Source organism: Desmodus rotundus, chromosome 7, assembly GCF_022682495.2.
Source record: "Desmodus rotundus isolate HL8 chromosome 7, HLdesRot8A.1, whole genome shotgun sequence".
In the NCBI taxonomy this organism is placed as follows: domain Eukaryota; kingdom Metazoa; phylum Chordata; class Mammalia; order Chiroptera; family Phyllostomidae; genus Desmodus; species Desmodus rotundus.
In genome coordinates, this window is record NC_071393.1 from 101,494,400 (window position 1) to 101,511,544 (window position 17,145).

Here is a 17,145-nt window from a genome sequence, read left to right on the forward strand (position 1 = left end):
GATGTTTAATAGAACTACTCTATAATAGAATCTTTATGTAATTTCTTAGGACAGACATGACACCTCTAATATCTAGTTTTCCCTTTGAAAGCAAAAGTTCATCATTTGAAATAAAGTCCCCAGCTGCTACAAATGAATAATTTTAGCATCAGACCAAGTATTAGAAAATTTTATAATCTCATTATATTCACCCCCCACCCCAATCCTACATTGCCAAGTGATTCCCATTTATTTTGGCTCTACGTTTTTCCAGATGAACTGCTGTTTCTGTGTGGCTCACACAAATGACACAGGCAGGTGACAGTAACACCAGGGGAGAGAAGGCAAGTAGAAAATGAAAAACTAAAGTCCTTTTATGTTAACATTTTATTTAAACCAGTACAAGCACCATGCTTAACAGAAGACTGTCCAAAATAAACATGCAATATGAACTAGCAGAGACTGAAACCACTGCTTAAGAAGTTGTGCCAGTTGTTACTTTTGTTAAACGATGACAGGGAACTGTTAAAATTCACAAGACTAAACCATTAACGTTTCAAGCCTCCTTGAATGGGTTATATCGGACCATCTAAAAAATCAGTGGGAACTGCCCTGGCATGTTAGTGATCTCAAACAATATTCAAGTAATTATATGTGTATGAACTATGTTCCAAAAAAGCAAGAAAACACAGTTTCTATCACAGTCTTAATGTAGTTGTTTTAAATATTACAGGAACACAATTAGTGATTTGAAATATCGAAGGGCATGATAAGAAACAAGTTTCTCAAAAATATTTAATTGAGACCACCGGTGTTAAGTGGCCTAGAAGGTTTACATTCTTCCAGAAATACAAAATGAGATTTGTCCAGAAATGTTTGAGACACTTCTTCACGTAAGTTTTAAAGGCTCAAATTCTGTAGATTCCAGTATCATCAGTCTATTGAACAAATAGGAAAAGCAACCGTACTAAGAATATCTGAACTGATAAAATACGAGTTACTCTCCTCTCCCACGAAATATCAGCATTTAAACTCTTATGAAAATATCTATCCATCACTAGTCCACTTTATGGATTAATGACACTGCTCGGGTTTTAAAGTAGTCCAAACATTTTTTAAAGTATACCTTCATTACTATCTATATGGGTGGGGAATAAAGACAGCCAAATTTAATTTGGCAATAAACTTCTCTAACTGGAAATTTTTAGTTAAAGTGACAGACCGGAATACAATTTATGGCTACATTTGACTCCTGAAAACAGGAGATAAAAAGGGAGAGAAAAGTGCTGACAGACATTTTGTTACAAAGATTATTTACTAATGATAATAAAAAAATGTAGTAACACCCTCTTAAACAAGAGTTTAACTGCACTAGGCATTTAGTAAACTTTTTAGAAAAAGACAATTTGAACACTTATTTGAGAAGTCAATTTCACAAAAACAGTCAGTCAACCAACTTTTTTCCCTAACACAATTGCTTCAATACCAGAACAAACTGATTGCTATTCAAGACTCAATGTTTTGGAATTTCAGCAGAGTAACCTGAGAACAGTTTTCTTCACGTCATGTCATTTACGTGGCCACAAAAGCCATACTAAAAACATGCTGTGATTACCAGCTGGTTCTATTTTGACAACACTAGATGCTATGCAGAACTTATGCAGGGCCAACAATTTCAAAACTAATGCTGACTTAGAAGACTATGAAGGGAGGTTCTCAGGAAAAATACTGCTGCCAAAAAGGAAAGATTAAGATATAAGGCTGAATGGGAATGGTTGTACCAGAAAGTTAAGGAATGTGAAAACTAGAATTTTGAAATCTGGAGTTACTATTTGACAGAAGGCAGAAAGAGATCAAATAAGAAATGTACTTGAAAAAAAAGGAAAACTTGGTTAGATGGAAGAGAAATTCATATAAAAATCTGAGAACAGTCAACCATGGGATTTGTAAATCTCCCTAAAAGACAGAAAGAGTAAAAAATGTTTTTATCCCTTAACTTCAAATCTACTGTCTTGCAAAACATGTTATTGATAAGTAGCAGACAAGTTTAAAAAAACAAACAAACCCACCACCGTGGTTTATCAGTTCTTTGCCCCTGTTAGAGAACGGGGGGCACTAACAGTTCCGTGTCTGGAGGTCAGTGTTATCTGACATCATGGAGGACTTTCAAAACTACAATGCGCAAGACAAAAATAAGGAACCTCATTTAAAAATACATTCTTGCAGCACTAGTTTTTCTTATTGCTGCAAACCAGGTGAAATAAGTCTCATTCCCTTCATTCAAAACATTAACAACACTCTTGGATTACATTAAATTCACTTGGATTACATTTACATTTCTGCAGAATTATAAGCGTTATTCTCCAATATCAAAATAGCTGTTTAAAGAATTCTTTAAATTCCTGGTGATGTTTTCTCTCTCTCTGGAAATTGGAACAAAGAATCCTTCCCATTCATTAACCAAAACAAATACCCACTCTAGCACTTCCTCATCTCCAACTAACTTCCTATTGCTTCCTGTTTCTACATTAGTGGAGCCAAACAGTGTTGGGAACAGAAGATGCTCTATTCAATACTGTGAAAATTCCAACTATCTTTATGTCTTTGTTAAAGTTGGCACAAAAAATCTCAAAAAATATGCAAAGAATATATGAACAAAAAATATGCCAACATAAAAAAAATGCCTTTGCTAGTTTTGAAGTGACTAAGATACTCTTAATATAAGAATTCACCAAATTTGGTTAGTCTTTAGATCAAGACCTTTTGTCAAATTAATGTTAAAGTTACTTACTTGTTTTTAAATACTATACCCTAGAATCCTTGCTTTATGCCAATGATGCCATCATCTAACAAGACAGATGTTTAATTTAGAATATTTTCTGAAATTTAGGATATAAAATACAAATTCTCCTGATGTGTTAATATTATTAACTATGTCCAAGGTTTTAAGATAAGCAAGTTTTTCCTATGGCACAAAACTAATCACAGATATGCCCAAAATTGTAACTCTCAACTGCTATATATTCGCCAATGCAAGCAGATAGTTGGAATTTTAAAAATAGGAAGTTGAGTTTTTTATTATAAATTTCAGATACACACATTAGAAAATTGTTTTACTTGGACCCTTTACAAAAGTATTAATTTCATCAAATTTGGAATACCGGCAGTGTAAAAGTCTTAAACTAACTTTAAAGCTAACAAATCAAAGGCACAGTATTAACACATTTAAAATAACTAATTTTCACAGGACAACATTAAGAGGTGCTTTATAAATAAGGTGTTATTAACCTAGATTCAAAATCTCTAGAAATGACACAACCGGGAATGAAGCCCTTGATCAGTCACAACCCATCAATTCCTCAGATGCTACTGTCCATACGAATAGTCAAGATCATTATAAAATGTAACTCCCAGACCTTAACAACACGCAACTGATGGACAGAGTTTCTGGACTTGATTAAAAAGATACAGGGAACCATAGAAGGAATAGAATTGATGAAAAATGTACCTGTAATGCAGATTACACTATGGTAAATTATTATTCATGGCTCAAAACTGGGTCACTCAGGTCTTTTACCCCAAACTAATTTCAAATTTTTGACAAGTGATAATACGCTATTTTCATATATAAACTGCTAACATCCAGTATTTGTCAAAAGGAGGCAACTGTTGTCTATCATATACCCACTTCCGATGGTATCTGCAAACAGTAACAAATTCTGAACCGTAAGTTATAGAAATTAGTCACAAGAGTGCAAAAAGTCCCTGGAGAGAAGTAATTCACCTAACGATTACAAATATAAGGAAACATTTTACAAAGTTTCATTACTATGAAGATGATTTCCTCTTTGTTCAAACTTTGAACAAATGAAAATTTTTTCTTTACTGCAGGAAACAAACTGTAAGTAACAGTGCATTTTTAGGCATAAATAAGTATTTATGTCTGGTTCCAGTATGGTCAGGTTAATACATAAATACTTTAGAAACACAGAACTTCACATTAGTGGAAAAATCCAAGTTTCTCACGTAACCATTCTTCAGTTAGGTCTTCAGTATTTCTTATTTCAAATACCTTAAGGAAAAACAAACTTAGGTTATACTCTGATACTCCCCCCAAAATCAAATGCATTGTATATTTGAGTATTAAATTCCAAATTGTCCTTTCTTTCATGATCATGACTTAATCTGTGTAAATTAGATAACCGTTTGGGAGGCAGTTTACTTTTTTTAAAAGTACTAAGTACTCGGTACTCAGTTACGAAAGTTTAGAGATTAAGATGGCATAAAACCAAGACTCTCTTACAAGTGAGCAATTCTGTAAATCCCATCCACTAAAAGAGACAACCCGAGTAAATCACTCTGGTTAGTAGCTAAAAGAACATACGCCGGTCTAGCTGTACATTGCTTTGACAAAGATGGACTAGAGGTCCACAGCCACAAATCTGCAGCAAGAATCTGCACACACACAGGCCCAGAAAGTATAATGGCTACAGAGAGAAAATGTAATACAGAGGACAGAATGGGGTTGGAGGGTAGATGTGAGTTTGAATCCTAGTTCTGGCATCTATTATTATGTAACCCTAGACAAGTCAGTCACTCATCCTCCGAACCTGTTTTCCCATCTACACAATAGAAATACCACTATCAACCTCACAGGCTGTGGTGGTAAGGAATCAATGAGATTATTTGTAAAAGTAATTTGTAAACTACAACGCCTTAATTCCAGCACTTTAGGTCAAACCCAGGATTAGAACAGACTTGAGGCTGTTAACAGAGCTATTCTAAAACACCCAAGTCCGTACAGCACCCCAGGGAATTCCCATGGTACAAATGAGGAAAACCAGCGTCTACAGGCTGGAGCTATCGACGACAATCACACAGGCTAAAGGGAAAAAGCAGAGGGCACTGAAAGACGCCCCCAAGGGGAAAATACTGATGCTGACCTTAAAACATGAAAGGGAATATTTAATATCATTTCAGTGTTATAATATTCTATTTCTAAATCTAAAATGCATGTACTTTTTCAACTCAAACTAGTATGTGGAAATTAAGTTTAAGAGCAAGTACCCCTCCTACCTGTAACCTTCAAAACTGCCGTAAGACAATGGGGACATGTTAAATCATAAAGCTAGTGTCTCATATAAACAGAATGTTCTAGCTTAGTAGAGCTACTAATAAGTATTCTTTAGATTTGGAAGCAATATAGTTAACTGCATGATATGGAAATTCCTGCACAGAATTTGGTTCATTCAGCCTATGGTAAAGCTTCAATGCTGACTTTTATCTATTAGAAATTACCTTATGGAAGATGAAGAACTCTTAATAGGCTGAGTAGTTACAGTGGCTTTTCTAAAGCTGCCTACCTTTTTAATGTTACTTCTTCTGATGAACTGACAATTCCAATTCAAAAACACACCTTTGGTTCAAGGTTTCTACCAACTCTATTTTCAACTAATAAAAAAGCTTTGACTAATCTACTGCTATGTACTAGATAATGTCCAACTGCATGAAAAATACTTAACTCTTCTGATTATTTTAGCTATTGCTCTGTACAGCATAGTTCCGTTTATCCTCAGGAGATAAACTCCAAGCATTACAACACCCCAGTGGATTGTCTGAAACTGCAGATAGTATGGAGTCCTATACAAACTATGTTTTTTCGTACATATGTACCTTTTACTTAAATGAAGCACTTCACAGCTTCTCTCTGGCATATCTGAATGGCCAGTATCAACAGCTGCACTTGCACTCTGGGGCCATTATTAAGAAAAACAAGGGGAACACAAGCACTGGACAGTGATCTGGTAACTGAACAGCTACTAAGTGACTAACAGGCGGGTGGGCTACACAGCTTCATATGTTTCTACTGTATACATATTTGCTGGACACAGCGATGATTCTCGTCCAGGAAGGATGACGATTTCAACATGCTACTCAGAACCATGTGCGATTTAAAACTTAAGAATTGTTTATTTCTGGAATTTTCCATTTAATATTTTTGGATCATGGTTGACCTTGGGTCACTGAAACTGTGGAAAGCAAAACTGCAGATGGGAGGGGAACTATTGTGTTCTAAATGAACGTACTGTGTCAAAAAGCAAGTCAAATATAAATATCACCTTGGTTAGCTCCGCTGTTTGGACTAGCTTATTCTTACTCCCCGCATACATCATCTGTTGTTCAGGCTTACACCCTAAGAAGAGAGATTTGTATAAAAATGAGACATAGCTTTTGAAAAAGTAACGGGTTTTCATTATTTACTTTTAAAAAATGACACATTTAGGATTTCCTATACTTTCAAGTTTATGAAAACTTCAGTCTAATAGTGATTCTAAGAGTTTTACTTGCACCCTGGCTGGTGTAGCTCAGTGGATTGAGTGCAGGCTGCGAACCAAAGGGTCGCCGGTTTGATTCCCAGCCAGGGCACATGCCTGGGTTTCGGGCCAGGTCCCCAGTAGGGGACATGTGAGAGGCAACCACACATTGATGTTTCTCTCCCTCTCTTTCTCCCTCCCTTCCCTTCTCTCTAAAAATAAATAAATAAAACCTTTAAAAAAAGAGAGAGCGTTTTACTTGCACACTATACGAGGAGTCGTAGCCAAATTACAAATAGACAAGATTTAGGTCAGCACAAATAAACGAGGCTAGACCTCTATAGATCCTAACTTTTAAATCCTTGCAAACAACACTTAAAAACTTTTTAGCATTTTCTTATTTTTTACTTTAAAAATCAAGTTCAACTTTATGGATGCCTAACACAGATAAGGTTTTGGGATGGTGATGGGTCAGTGGGGTGGAGAGATCTGTCCTGAAAAATGTTAGTCTGATTAGTTATTAAGTTAAAAATACACTGCAGTATATTTTAGGTGATGGATAAATGATAGAAATAATAACGTATAGAGAAGAGTTCACTGAGTAGAGATTTTACCATGGGCTTGAACAGTGGCACTAGTGAGAGCTCTAGTGGTGCCCTGAACACCAATAAGCCATTTTAATATCCAATGTAAGCTACTTCGGGACTATTCTCAAGATTACAGGCATATTACAGGCAACTACTATTTTAAAGATAAATACAAATATATATCATGATTATACACAAAGTTCATACTTAAAAAAATATAGGAGAAAATGTATTTTTGATACCTTAAAATGTCATTACATTTCAAATTCCTTAAAATGTGCATATGATCTGACCTAACAATTATACTTCAAGGAATTTATCCTAAGAAAATAAGCAAATTCTAAGAGATGATGCTTTGTAACTTATTTCTAGGGATGCATTCATGTGTGCATCTGTGGGCACACACAACTCAAGATAGGCTTATTCAACACTTTTCATCTTTAAAACAAGCATATAATTTGTCCAGTATTAAAAAATGGTTTCATTAATTAAATCAGAAACAAATATGCACTAAAGAAATTCACTTACCAACAGGGCTGGAGAAAATAAAACACAGAGGATATGAAACTCTCCCATCATCATGTTGATATTTATAACTATACACAATGAAGGTTTTTCTCAAGTTAAAGAAACTAAAATTACTGCTCTACTTAAGACAAGTACTTAGGAACAAACAGACACCTGGAGAGTGGTAAATTTCTAACATACCCATTTAGGCCACACCTTCATTATTCATTGTCTTTCCAGAAATGTATAAATAGGCCACATGGTAAGTTGTAAAATCATTTACACTCTTAAAAATAAATGTATTAAATGTATGGATTTAATATCCACCCATACATTTAAATAATTCTCATTTTCATAAACACAATAAAAAATGGGTTTTAAAGAGGGAAATAATTCATCCCACCAGTGCATCAACTTTTCGTTTTTCTTGGTCGGATATGTGCATATGTATTTTAATTTGATTGTGATCATGGTGTAGAAGAAACTTTTGTAAAATATGTCTTCTAAACGGTGAAAAAATAAACTTCATAATTAAAATTCAGACCACCTAAAGAAAACAAATCTTTTTAAAGCACTAAGAAAAGGATATCGAGGTTGTCGTTCAGGGAGTTCATCTTTAAGTTCATCTGGTGAAATGCCCTGGCATAACAAAGAAAAACAACTTTTAAACATTTTGTTACCTATATCCTTAAGAGATATACCAAGCACCCATTCTGCTAATAGGTATAAATTTATAACCATACACCACAACATAAAATTTTATTTTACTATGTTGTATACAAGCTGAGGTTCCTAAACCCTCAACCTAATGAAAGCCCACCCCAGTCCACTCAGTTCAGTTGTTTAACAACTAAGTGTGGGGCAGAGGAGAACAGTAGTCTACGCTCAGGTTCCGGGGTCAGGAAACACTGAGACAAGCCAACCCCTCAGAAGAAAGGACGTGTCTGATGTGGTGGGGCGGCAGGGGCTGGAGGTCAGTTCACTTCTTTTCACTCTAAATTGGTTACTGAATTTGATCAACTAAGTGTTTAGGTTATAGGGTTTTAGTGTTTAATTACTGGCAAAGCAATTTAGAAGCAAGTTATAAAGCTAACCCCATAATTACTGGACATATAGCCCTAACTTCTACCACTTGTTACACTGATTCATTATTGTTTTAAAGAAGGTGGTTAAATTAGCAAGACAAAGCACTGCACAATAATTAACACATGTTTTTCATGCATAATGAGCATGTATTTAAAGGTGTAGAACTCATTTTAGAATTACATGTAACTAATATAACATCTTCTGGGCAATAATTGCTTAATTATAAAACTATATTTAACTGATCAAACAAACCTCAAGCTCTTCATCCAGTACCACCAGGCGTTTATCCTTATCAATCTTCACTAAAATAAAAATATAGTATGAGCAAACTGTGATTCTAACATGACCTTGATCTACCCAACCCACAGTCTCAGCCCCCTTTTTGGCATCTAAAATTAAAACATCAAGAAACACAAGCATAAAAAAATGAATTCACAGTTTAAGTTCATGGTCTATTAGTTAGCTTAGCTTCTCAAGCAGTCAGTATTTAAAAGCTTTTACCCATAATTCCCATCACTTGCTTTGCTTATTTAGAACTTTATGTCAACTCCTTACATTTATTGTCTATAAGGAGAACTTTGTAATTCAAATGCAACTTCCTATATAATCAGAAAAGGTCTGAAAGGGTGACTGTGACTGAGATTGGCCTATGTAGTATGGTTAGAACCGTAAGGGGAAAGTGAACCAGGAGTCAGGATAGAATGACTGTCAAATTCCCCGCTTCTCCAGAGTCAGGATTTCATAGTGCAGTATGAGTATTCTGAGAAGTGAATTACACACAGCAGCGATATCTATACTCAAATACATGTAACATAATCCAAAACTCAATTAAAATGGGTTTGATAATCTATGCCTCTATTCTTTTCTGTCACTCAGAAAAGTTGGCCATTTTTGGCCAACTAATTTCATAGTCAATCCTGTAAGAAACAAGATGATCTCAAATAGCTTTACCTTTCTGTAAAATGGCACTGAGCCACATTTTCACCCTTAAGAACTGTGTTTCTATGCTGTAGTATTTATTTGTAATAGAACTCATGACAAGTTGTCACACCTCATTAATTCACATCTGCCAGACGCATCTCTGCTAAACATAGTCTATACTTTCACATTTTACCCACCTCATCCTTCATCTTTCTAAATTACATCCACATATTAAATATTACCTAAGAATATAAAAGAAATCCACATAACATCAGATATAGCAGAGTGGGAGAAGCAACATTCAAGTGATTCATTCCATTGTCAGAAGTCAGTGCCGCTTAAACTCACACTCTCCATGAAACTGGAGTATGAGTCTAAAATTGACATAAGGGTGCAAATTCCTCTGAACACCAGGCTGAACTTTACCATTTCAGGTGCAGGCAAAGGTCTGTTTGAGGATGAATGGCCAGGCTATGTTTAGTCCCCTCAGACGTTAAAGGGTGAAGATGGACGGGTCACTATACACGGCCAATCGACCAGGAAGACAGTCTCCTCCAGCACTGTGTAGGCAGTGGAGGAGGGAGGTGGAATATCCCAGCTCTGGTCTGTGATGTTAGCCGTTACTTATTTTTTAAAATAATCTAAACGTTCAGTTTATTCAGTGTAGCTAAAGTAATCTAAGGAAGGGGGGAGAATGAAATCTAAAATTCAGTTATTCAATGTAGCTATAAGATAAAAACAAACTAACTCCATGTAACTGAAGCAATCACTTTTAGCTTACTTATAATGGCAGCATTGTTTGTTTCTTTGCGGAAACGAAACTTTCTCAGTTTTTCCACTAAATCTTCAGCAACATCACAAACCACCAAAGACTCACTCTAGAAAAGAAAAAAAACACATATAAAATGCCATGATTTCAATATATGTATATGTTAAATGTTATAAAACAAAAGGTATGACATCTACAAATACCACAATTATGTGAAAGCATTAACTGAAACACATGAACACTTAGAGAGCTTCTGAATCTACCAACCTTTGCACCTACATTAACTACACACATTTGTTCATCTTATCTGTAGGATATACTTTAACTTTCTCTTTAGCTAATAAATATCTCAAAGAACTAGACATACCATAATGTGCAATTTTATCAGAATTGTAGAGGAAGAGAAGAACATGGGAAAAGTCAAGGATCATTGTCTATTGTTAGAATGTATGTATTTTTGCGCAATGCACAAAGAACAGAATAATTATCTTACTGTATTTAGAATTAATAAGACTGATTCACTTTGGGGTCTCACAACTATGAAAAATATACAAAAAAGGAAGTATGAAAAATAAGCCCTAAGATTAAAGACCGATAACATTTATTTCTTAATTAAATGACTGCAGGGATTTTTTTTTAAAGATTTTATTTATTTTTAGAGAGAGGAGGAGGGAGGGAGAAAGAGAGGGAGAGGAACACCGAGAGAACATCGGTCAGCTGCCTCTCCCATGCCCCCAGCTGGGGACCTGGCCTACCCAGTCATGTGCCCTGACTGGGAATCGAACCAGCAACCTTTTGGTTTGCGGGGATGGCACCCAACCTACTGAGCCACACCAGTCAGGGTGACTGTAGGGATCTTTAAAAAGGAACTGTTAAGAATTATGATAGCAAAACCAGATGAGACAAATATAAAAATTAAAAGAAACTTTTACAAATTATGAAAAATATTAGAAACTCGCCTCCAGAGAGCTGGCAAGGAAATGATCAAAAGCACTCTTCCTTTAGTGGTGCAAATGTATTCCTGATTGCAAGCATGAGGATGGAATTCTCTCCTTTTTTTTATATGTTTAAGGCTTCAAACACATACAAGTAGAGAACAGTAAAGTGAAACCCTATGCACCTGTCACTCAGCTTCAACCGTTATCAACACATTGCCAATCTTATTTCATCCAACACCCTCAACACTGCCCCCGTGGACTATCACACAGCAAAGGCCAGAAATCACTTCAACTGTAAATATTTCAGTATGTATCATAAAAACAAGAGTATGTGCCATTAAAAATATAAGGACAATAACTTATCTCACCTAAAAAAACCTAACAGTAATTAAATATTCCAGTCTTAAATATTCAAGTAAAGTTCAAATTTTCCTCTCTGTTCTAAGGTTTATCTTTTCACATTGGTTTGAGTCAGGTTCCAAAGCCCACATATTTTGGTTTCTTATCATATATAGCCCCCTTCCCTGCTTCTTCAAGAAAATTAAAACAGTTCTGGACCAATGCCAAATACATGTCTCATTATAACCCAAAAGGATTAGGCTTCCAATTTTAAGTTGAAATAAAAATTTAATAAAAGCCTGTTTTTTAGACCCTTTGCTGGGTAAATGAAAGCACATGTTAAAACAGGAAATGGCTATCGATTTTAAATTGTCCTTTAAATTCAGAACACTGGCAATATTTAAGGTGTGGCATACCATAAGATATGCTATGACACAGTTAGAAAGTACAGATCACCCACAGGTACTATCCAATCAGGCTCCTCTAGGAGTCATATCTGGCCATCCTTTCAGTTGCCTTTAAGGAAAGAGATGCTAAGTCTTACAGAGCTTCCTGAAGGTAGAATTCAACCCTAGCTATCTTTTCCTACCTTCCAAGAAAGATACACCAGTCAGAAAATGACAATTTCCATTCTCTTCTCAACCAAAGGTAGAACCCACCAGCGAAACTATTTTAGATTTTTTGTTTAGGCAAGGACCAATTTATCACAAAAGCCTTATCTTCCAGCTCTGATACCCAGAGCTGCTTGTGCAATCCTTTCTAAGGATCAGAAGCCAAGTGGGGGGAAAAAAATGCTGATTTAATTTATATAGCTCACTCGCTCGCTCTCTTTTTTGCATTTGCACTACTCCTCATACCATAAGGCCAAAACATTTCGTTACTTTTTATCCTCACTCGATATTTTTTCATTGCAATTTTGGAGGAAGGGAGAAAGAAACATCGATGCAAGAGAAAAGCATTGGTTGGTAGCCTCCTGCATGCACCCAGAGCGGGATCCTAGGTGCCCTGGGACCAGGGACTGAAACCAAAACCTAGGTTTGTGCCCTGACCAGGAATTAAACCCACAACCTTTTGGTTATAGGACAGTGCTCCAATCAACTGAACCACTAATGGCCAGGGCGATTAGGCTATAAATTTATTCCTACAAGTAAAAGGACTCAGGCTAAAATAATTCTAATTGCTTACAGTTAGAAGCATTTGAGTGTAACACCATGAAAAACAACTTTATATGATAAATTAACACATAAAGTTAAATGGAGAATTGAGCCCAAGTAAGTGTGCATTTATTGGTTTATCCATACAATGAACATTTTTTAAAAGAACTTATTTTATTTTTAGAGAGGGGGGAACCTCCTCTTCTGGTTTAAGAACATTTTGCTCTTTTTCAATAAGGATCATCTGTGTGTGGCAGGGAGAGCTCATGGGTGGGTTAACCCACCCATGAGCTCTGTAAGTTCTGCACCACATCTTGGGAGCTTTGTTTACCTGGATGTCCTCAATGACCAGTGAATCTACATCTAAACCCTTAAGCTGGGCATTACTCTCTGCATTTTTAAGCATGTGCAGCAAAAATTCAGCACTGTCTTTGGGTCACTAACCCTGGGTCCAGCCCCACTGTTTGGCCTGGGCACACCTACCAATGCCACCATTGTAACAGTGGAAGGGCACACATTCCTTCGGTAAAGTCACATCCTTCAGATACTTGGTGGCTTTGCAGCTCTGCATGCCTTGATGGCCTGGGCAGTTTCACGAGTGTTCTTAAAGTAAACACACAAAGATTTGAACCTCCTGATCTGTGGGGTTTTCTGGGTCAAGTGAATGGTGAATTCAGAGGTCACTTCAGGTTGCTTATGGGACAAGCCCATTTTATCTTTTATACCTTATTTTTACTGTACTTTTTCTATAGTTAGATACACAACTACTTACATTGTTTTTCAACTGCCTATAGTACTCAGTACAATAACATGCTGTACAGGTCTGTATCCTAGGAGCAACAGGCTGGTTATACACATATAACCTAATTGCATAGTAGGCTGTAACATCTAGGTCTGTAAAGTATATGCTATGATGTTCCCACAATGACAAAATCGCCTAGCACATTTCTCAGGATGGATCCTGTCGTTAAGCGGCACATGGCTCTAAATAAAAAACGCAGGCCTACCCTCAAGAAGCTTACAGAATAGTCTAGTAGAGAGCAGATCTACATCAGAAGAATCAGGAAAAAAATGTATACTTGTTCGTACCTGTGACAAGAGCTAGGAAACAGACACAGGATAACGAGAACTTATGACTAGTGGAGAACAGCATGGTCACTGGAGGCTTGCCTGAAAAAGGCATCTGAAGAACCAGAGCTACCTATGCGAAGGCCCCTTGATTAAAGTGAGCATGGCACATCGAAGACAATGAAAGGCCAGTGTGACTTGAGCACAGAGAAGGGGCAGAAACACGGTACAAAAAGAGACTGATAGGAGCTGGACCACATTAAGTGTTTTGGTCTCTATCCTATGAGCAAAGGAAAGCTACTGAGGTGTTTTAAGCAAAGGGGCAGCAGGGAGTGGGTACAGAAAACTTGGTCAGATTTGCATGCGAGAAACGGGCAGCCAGCCAGGATGAATAGAGCAAGACTAGTTAACTGACAAGACTAGGTCAGGGGAGAGATGAAAAGCAGCCTAGACAGGCTGATGATGATAAAGAGAAGTAGGTGAATACTGCTAATAATAATAAACGTGTACTGAACACTGTGAGAACAACACCGAGCTATGCCCTTTATGCAGATCTCCCTTGATGCTCAAAACAGTCCCATAAGATGGGCATTATTATTACCATTTTGCAAGAAACTAAGGCTTAGAGAAGTACCGTATCTTCCCCAAAGTTCTGTGATTAGTGCAGCCAGGATCCATCCCAGCAGCCTGACCTCCAGCCCACTCACTCTCTTAACTACCACAAAGGAGCAAGTGACGACTGGATACTGGGAGGGGTGGGACAGGATGATGGTTACCAAGACGACTCCTAAGCTTCTCCCTAGTGTAACGGACTAAACAGTGCTACCTTTCACTAAGTTAGGCTTTGAGGGGAAAGAGCATGAGTTCTATTTTGGACAAACTAAGGCGGCTTTGAGGAACCCCAGTAGGGAAAAGCTTCTGACGAGGTGTTAACTAAATAGCGGGATCCATAGATTTGAACTAGATCTCAGAAGCAAAATCTGAGATACAATTTCCAAGTTATATGTATACAGATGGTAACTGAAGCTGAGAGTGTAGGTAGGAAAGGACGGAGAAATAATACAGAACGGAAAATGAAGCACTGGGGTAGAGCCTAGGACTCCTACGTATGATGTCCCGGGAAGAAGAGTCTGCATGGGACACAAATGGACCAACAGAAGGGGGGGTGGCGGGGAGGGGGGGACAACAGGAATTCTATATCCCAGAAGTCAGGAGAGAACAGAAAGCTTCAAAAAAAGGAAGTGGTCAACACCCTGGAACATAGCCGAGAGGTCAGGAAAGATCGGAATTGAAGAGTCCCTTGGATTTAGTACCCATAACAAAATCTACTGGATGGAAGTGGGTTGAGAAATCAGTGTGAGGTCAGAGATAGGTTGGTGAGATTTATATTGTTTCTAATTAAAGAAACGAGCATATTTAAAAACCTAATAGGAAAGACCCAGAGGATCCTTTCTGGGCAACTGACTTAATTTTCCACTTATTTTTGAGCGTAGGGTCCAAAGGAAGCCCGAGCCCCTAGACCCAGCAAAACTAACGATCTTTACAGTCACTTTAACGCCAAGCGCCAAAGCTTTGGGTAAAAGGCTTCCAACCGCTGTAACTCGAAGAAAGCAAGGATAAGAAAAAACCCTTAGAGGCAGGCAGAGAGAAGAAAATACGCTACGGCGAGGCCCAGAGAATGCAATCAGAATTCGAGCGAGTCCTCTCGGCAAAGGCCGCCCGGCGGAGGGTGCTTGGCGCCTGCCGCCCCCGCGAGTGAAACCTGCGTGCGGGGAAGCCCTCCGCCGGGCCAGACCCCTGGCCTCCCCAACACTTCAGCTCAGAAGCTGGAACCCTCCATCCAGAAGGACCCGGTGAGGATGGCCCACCCCTACTGGCCGCACCTTAGTCCCAGGGCCGCTGGGGCTGGTATGAGGGGATCTGGGGGTGGTCCACCCGGGGCCCGGCGGGAGGACGTTGCCCCCAAGGCGGGGCTGCAGCAGCGCAGACAAGGGGAGGCCAAGTCTCCGGCTGCGGGCACCAGCCAGCAGCCGGGCGGAAGCGGCCGCCGACCCACCCCGGGCGCTGCCGGTCCAGACCCGCTCCGGCAAACAGGAAAGCCCTGCTGCCTGGCCCAGCCCTCTGCCCCCACCCTCCCCGGCGGCAACTCACCATTTTCCTTCCGGCAGCCAGCAGCCTCTCGCCTTCCCTCGGGCCCCTTTAAGAATGGTACCTCAGCCGCCTCCCTTCCTGCCCCGGTGCTAGGCAGAGCCTCCCCCACTGCCAAAGCGGCCTTCGCGGGCAGGCACGTGACCGCGGACGGTGGGAGGCGCGGCTCAAAATTAGCCGCAACGCGGTCGCCCGTAGGTTCCCGCCTAATTGCGACTGGGTAACCTTGCCAAAATGCACTTTTAATATCTAAGACCAAGAGACTTTGGTTCAATTCAGTAGAATTTTCTGTATCAGGGTTTTTCAACTTCAGCATATTGGCATTTGGAGTCCAATCATTCTTCGTTGTGGGTGGACTGCTGTGCATTGTACGGTGTTTAGCAGCATCCCTGGCTTCTACCACTTGAGGCCAATAAGCACGTCCCCACTTAGGAAAACCAAGAATGTGACCAGATGTAGTCAAATGTTGCCAGGAGGTGGGGGGGGGGGGGGGAATCATCCCCAGTTGAGAACCACTGTTACAAATGAATGTTCTAAGCTTTGGGCCTCAGTCTAAGTGCCATATTAATCGCCTGTGTCAGCTCAGTTGGAGCAGGCCCCAGGTAGCCTCCTGCCATTTAGTGTATATAGATGACAGAAGCCCAACATCTAAGACCCTGAGAGTTTTTTATTGGAGGGACTGAGAAGTTCAGTGGGTTCAAAGGGTTAGGTTCTGCTTAGGTACTATAATACTTTTCACTATTTCTGTCGTCTATGGGATCATACTCAAATTACACATTCATTCAATTCTATTATGCTGGGACTGCCTCAAAGTTTGAAAAGCAAAGTCAGAAACTCAAAGTTATGGCACTTATATTACTGTTGGTGTACCCAAAACAGAGATAAGTTTGCCCTCCAGGAAATAATATGAGACATAGAAAGGCCATATAAAATGAATGAATGGGATTGGCAAATGCAAGAAAAATATAATGGAGATAATAATTTTTGAAAACATATTAATAAATTTTGCATTTCTCCTATGAAACCCTCTCATTGGTTGGTCAGAAGTATCTATCGGACTCAAATGAGAAACGTAACTGATTCTGGGAAGGCAAAAGAAAAAAAAGCAGCTTTTGACTCAAAATACAGGGTCTGGCGGAAATAATGCCTGCTTGAGTGTGGTTGGTAGGGTAATAATATGGGTGTAATAATTATAGTTTTAATTTAAACATTTCACCTAAAATGTCAGATTAAGTGCTCGAGGGTGATATTGTTATGTTACAGCTTTACATGCTTATGATTTTATATTAAAATAGTTTGTGATAAAAAGGGGCATTATTTCTGCCAGACCCTGTA

General features: G+C 38.5%; 1 protein-coding gene across 1 annotated transcript; it reads right to left on the reverse strand.

The window, feature by feature from the left end:
* Positions 1–351: 351 nt before the first annotated feature.
* Positions 352–15,953, reverse strand: GMFB (glia maturation factor beta). The gene is made up of 7 exons (XM_024567892.3): positions 15,814–15,953; positions 10,176–10,272; positions 8,726–8,775; positions 7,977–8,026; positions 7,409–7,491; positions 6,099–6,172; positions 352–4,051 (listed from the first exon to the last, which is right to left on the reverse strand). The coding sequence occupies exons 1-7, from the start codon at positions 15,814–15,816 to the stop codon at positions 3,980–3,982; spliced, it is 429 nt and encodes a 142-aa protein (XP_024423660.1). The 5' UTR covers positions 15,817–15,953; the 3' UTR covers positions 352–3,979.
* Between the last annotated feature and the right edge of the window lie 1,192 nt (positions 15,954–17,145).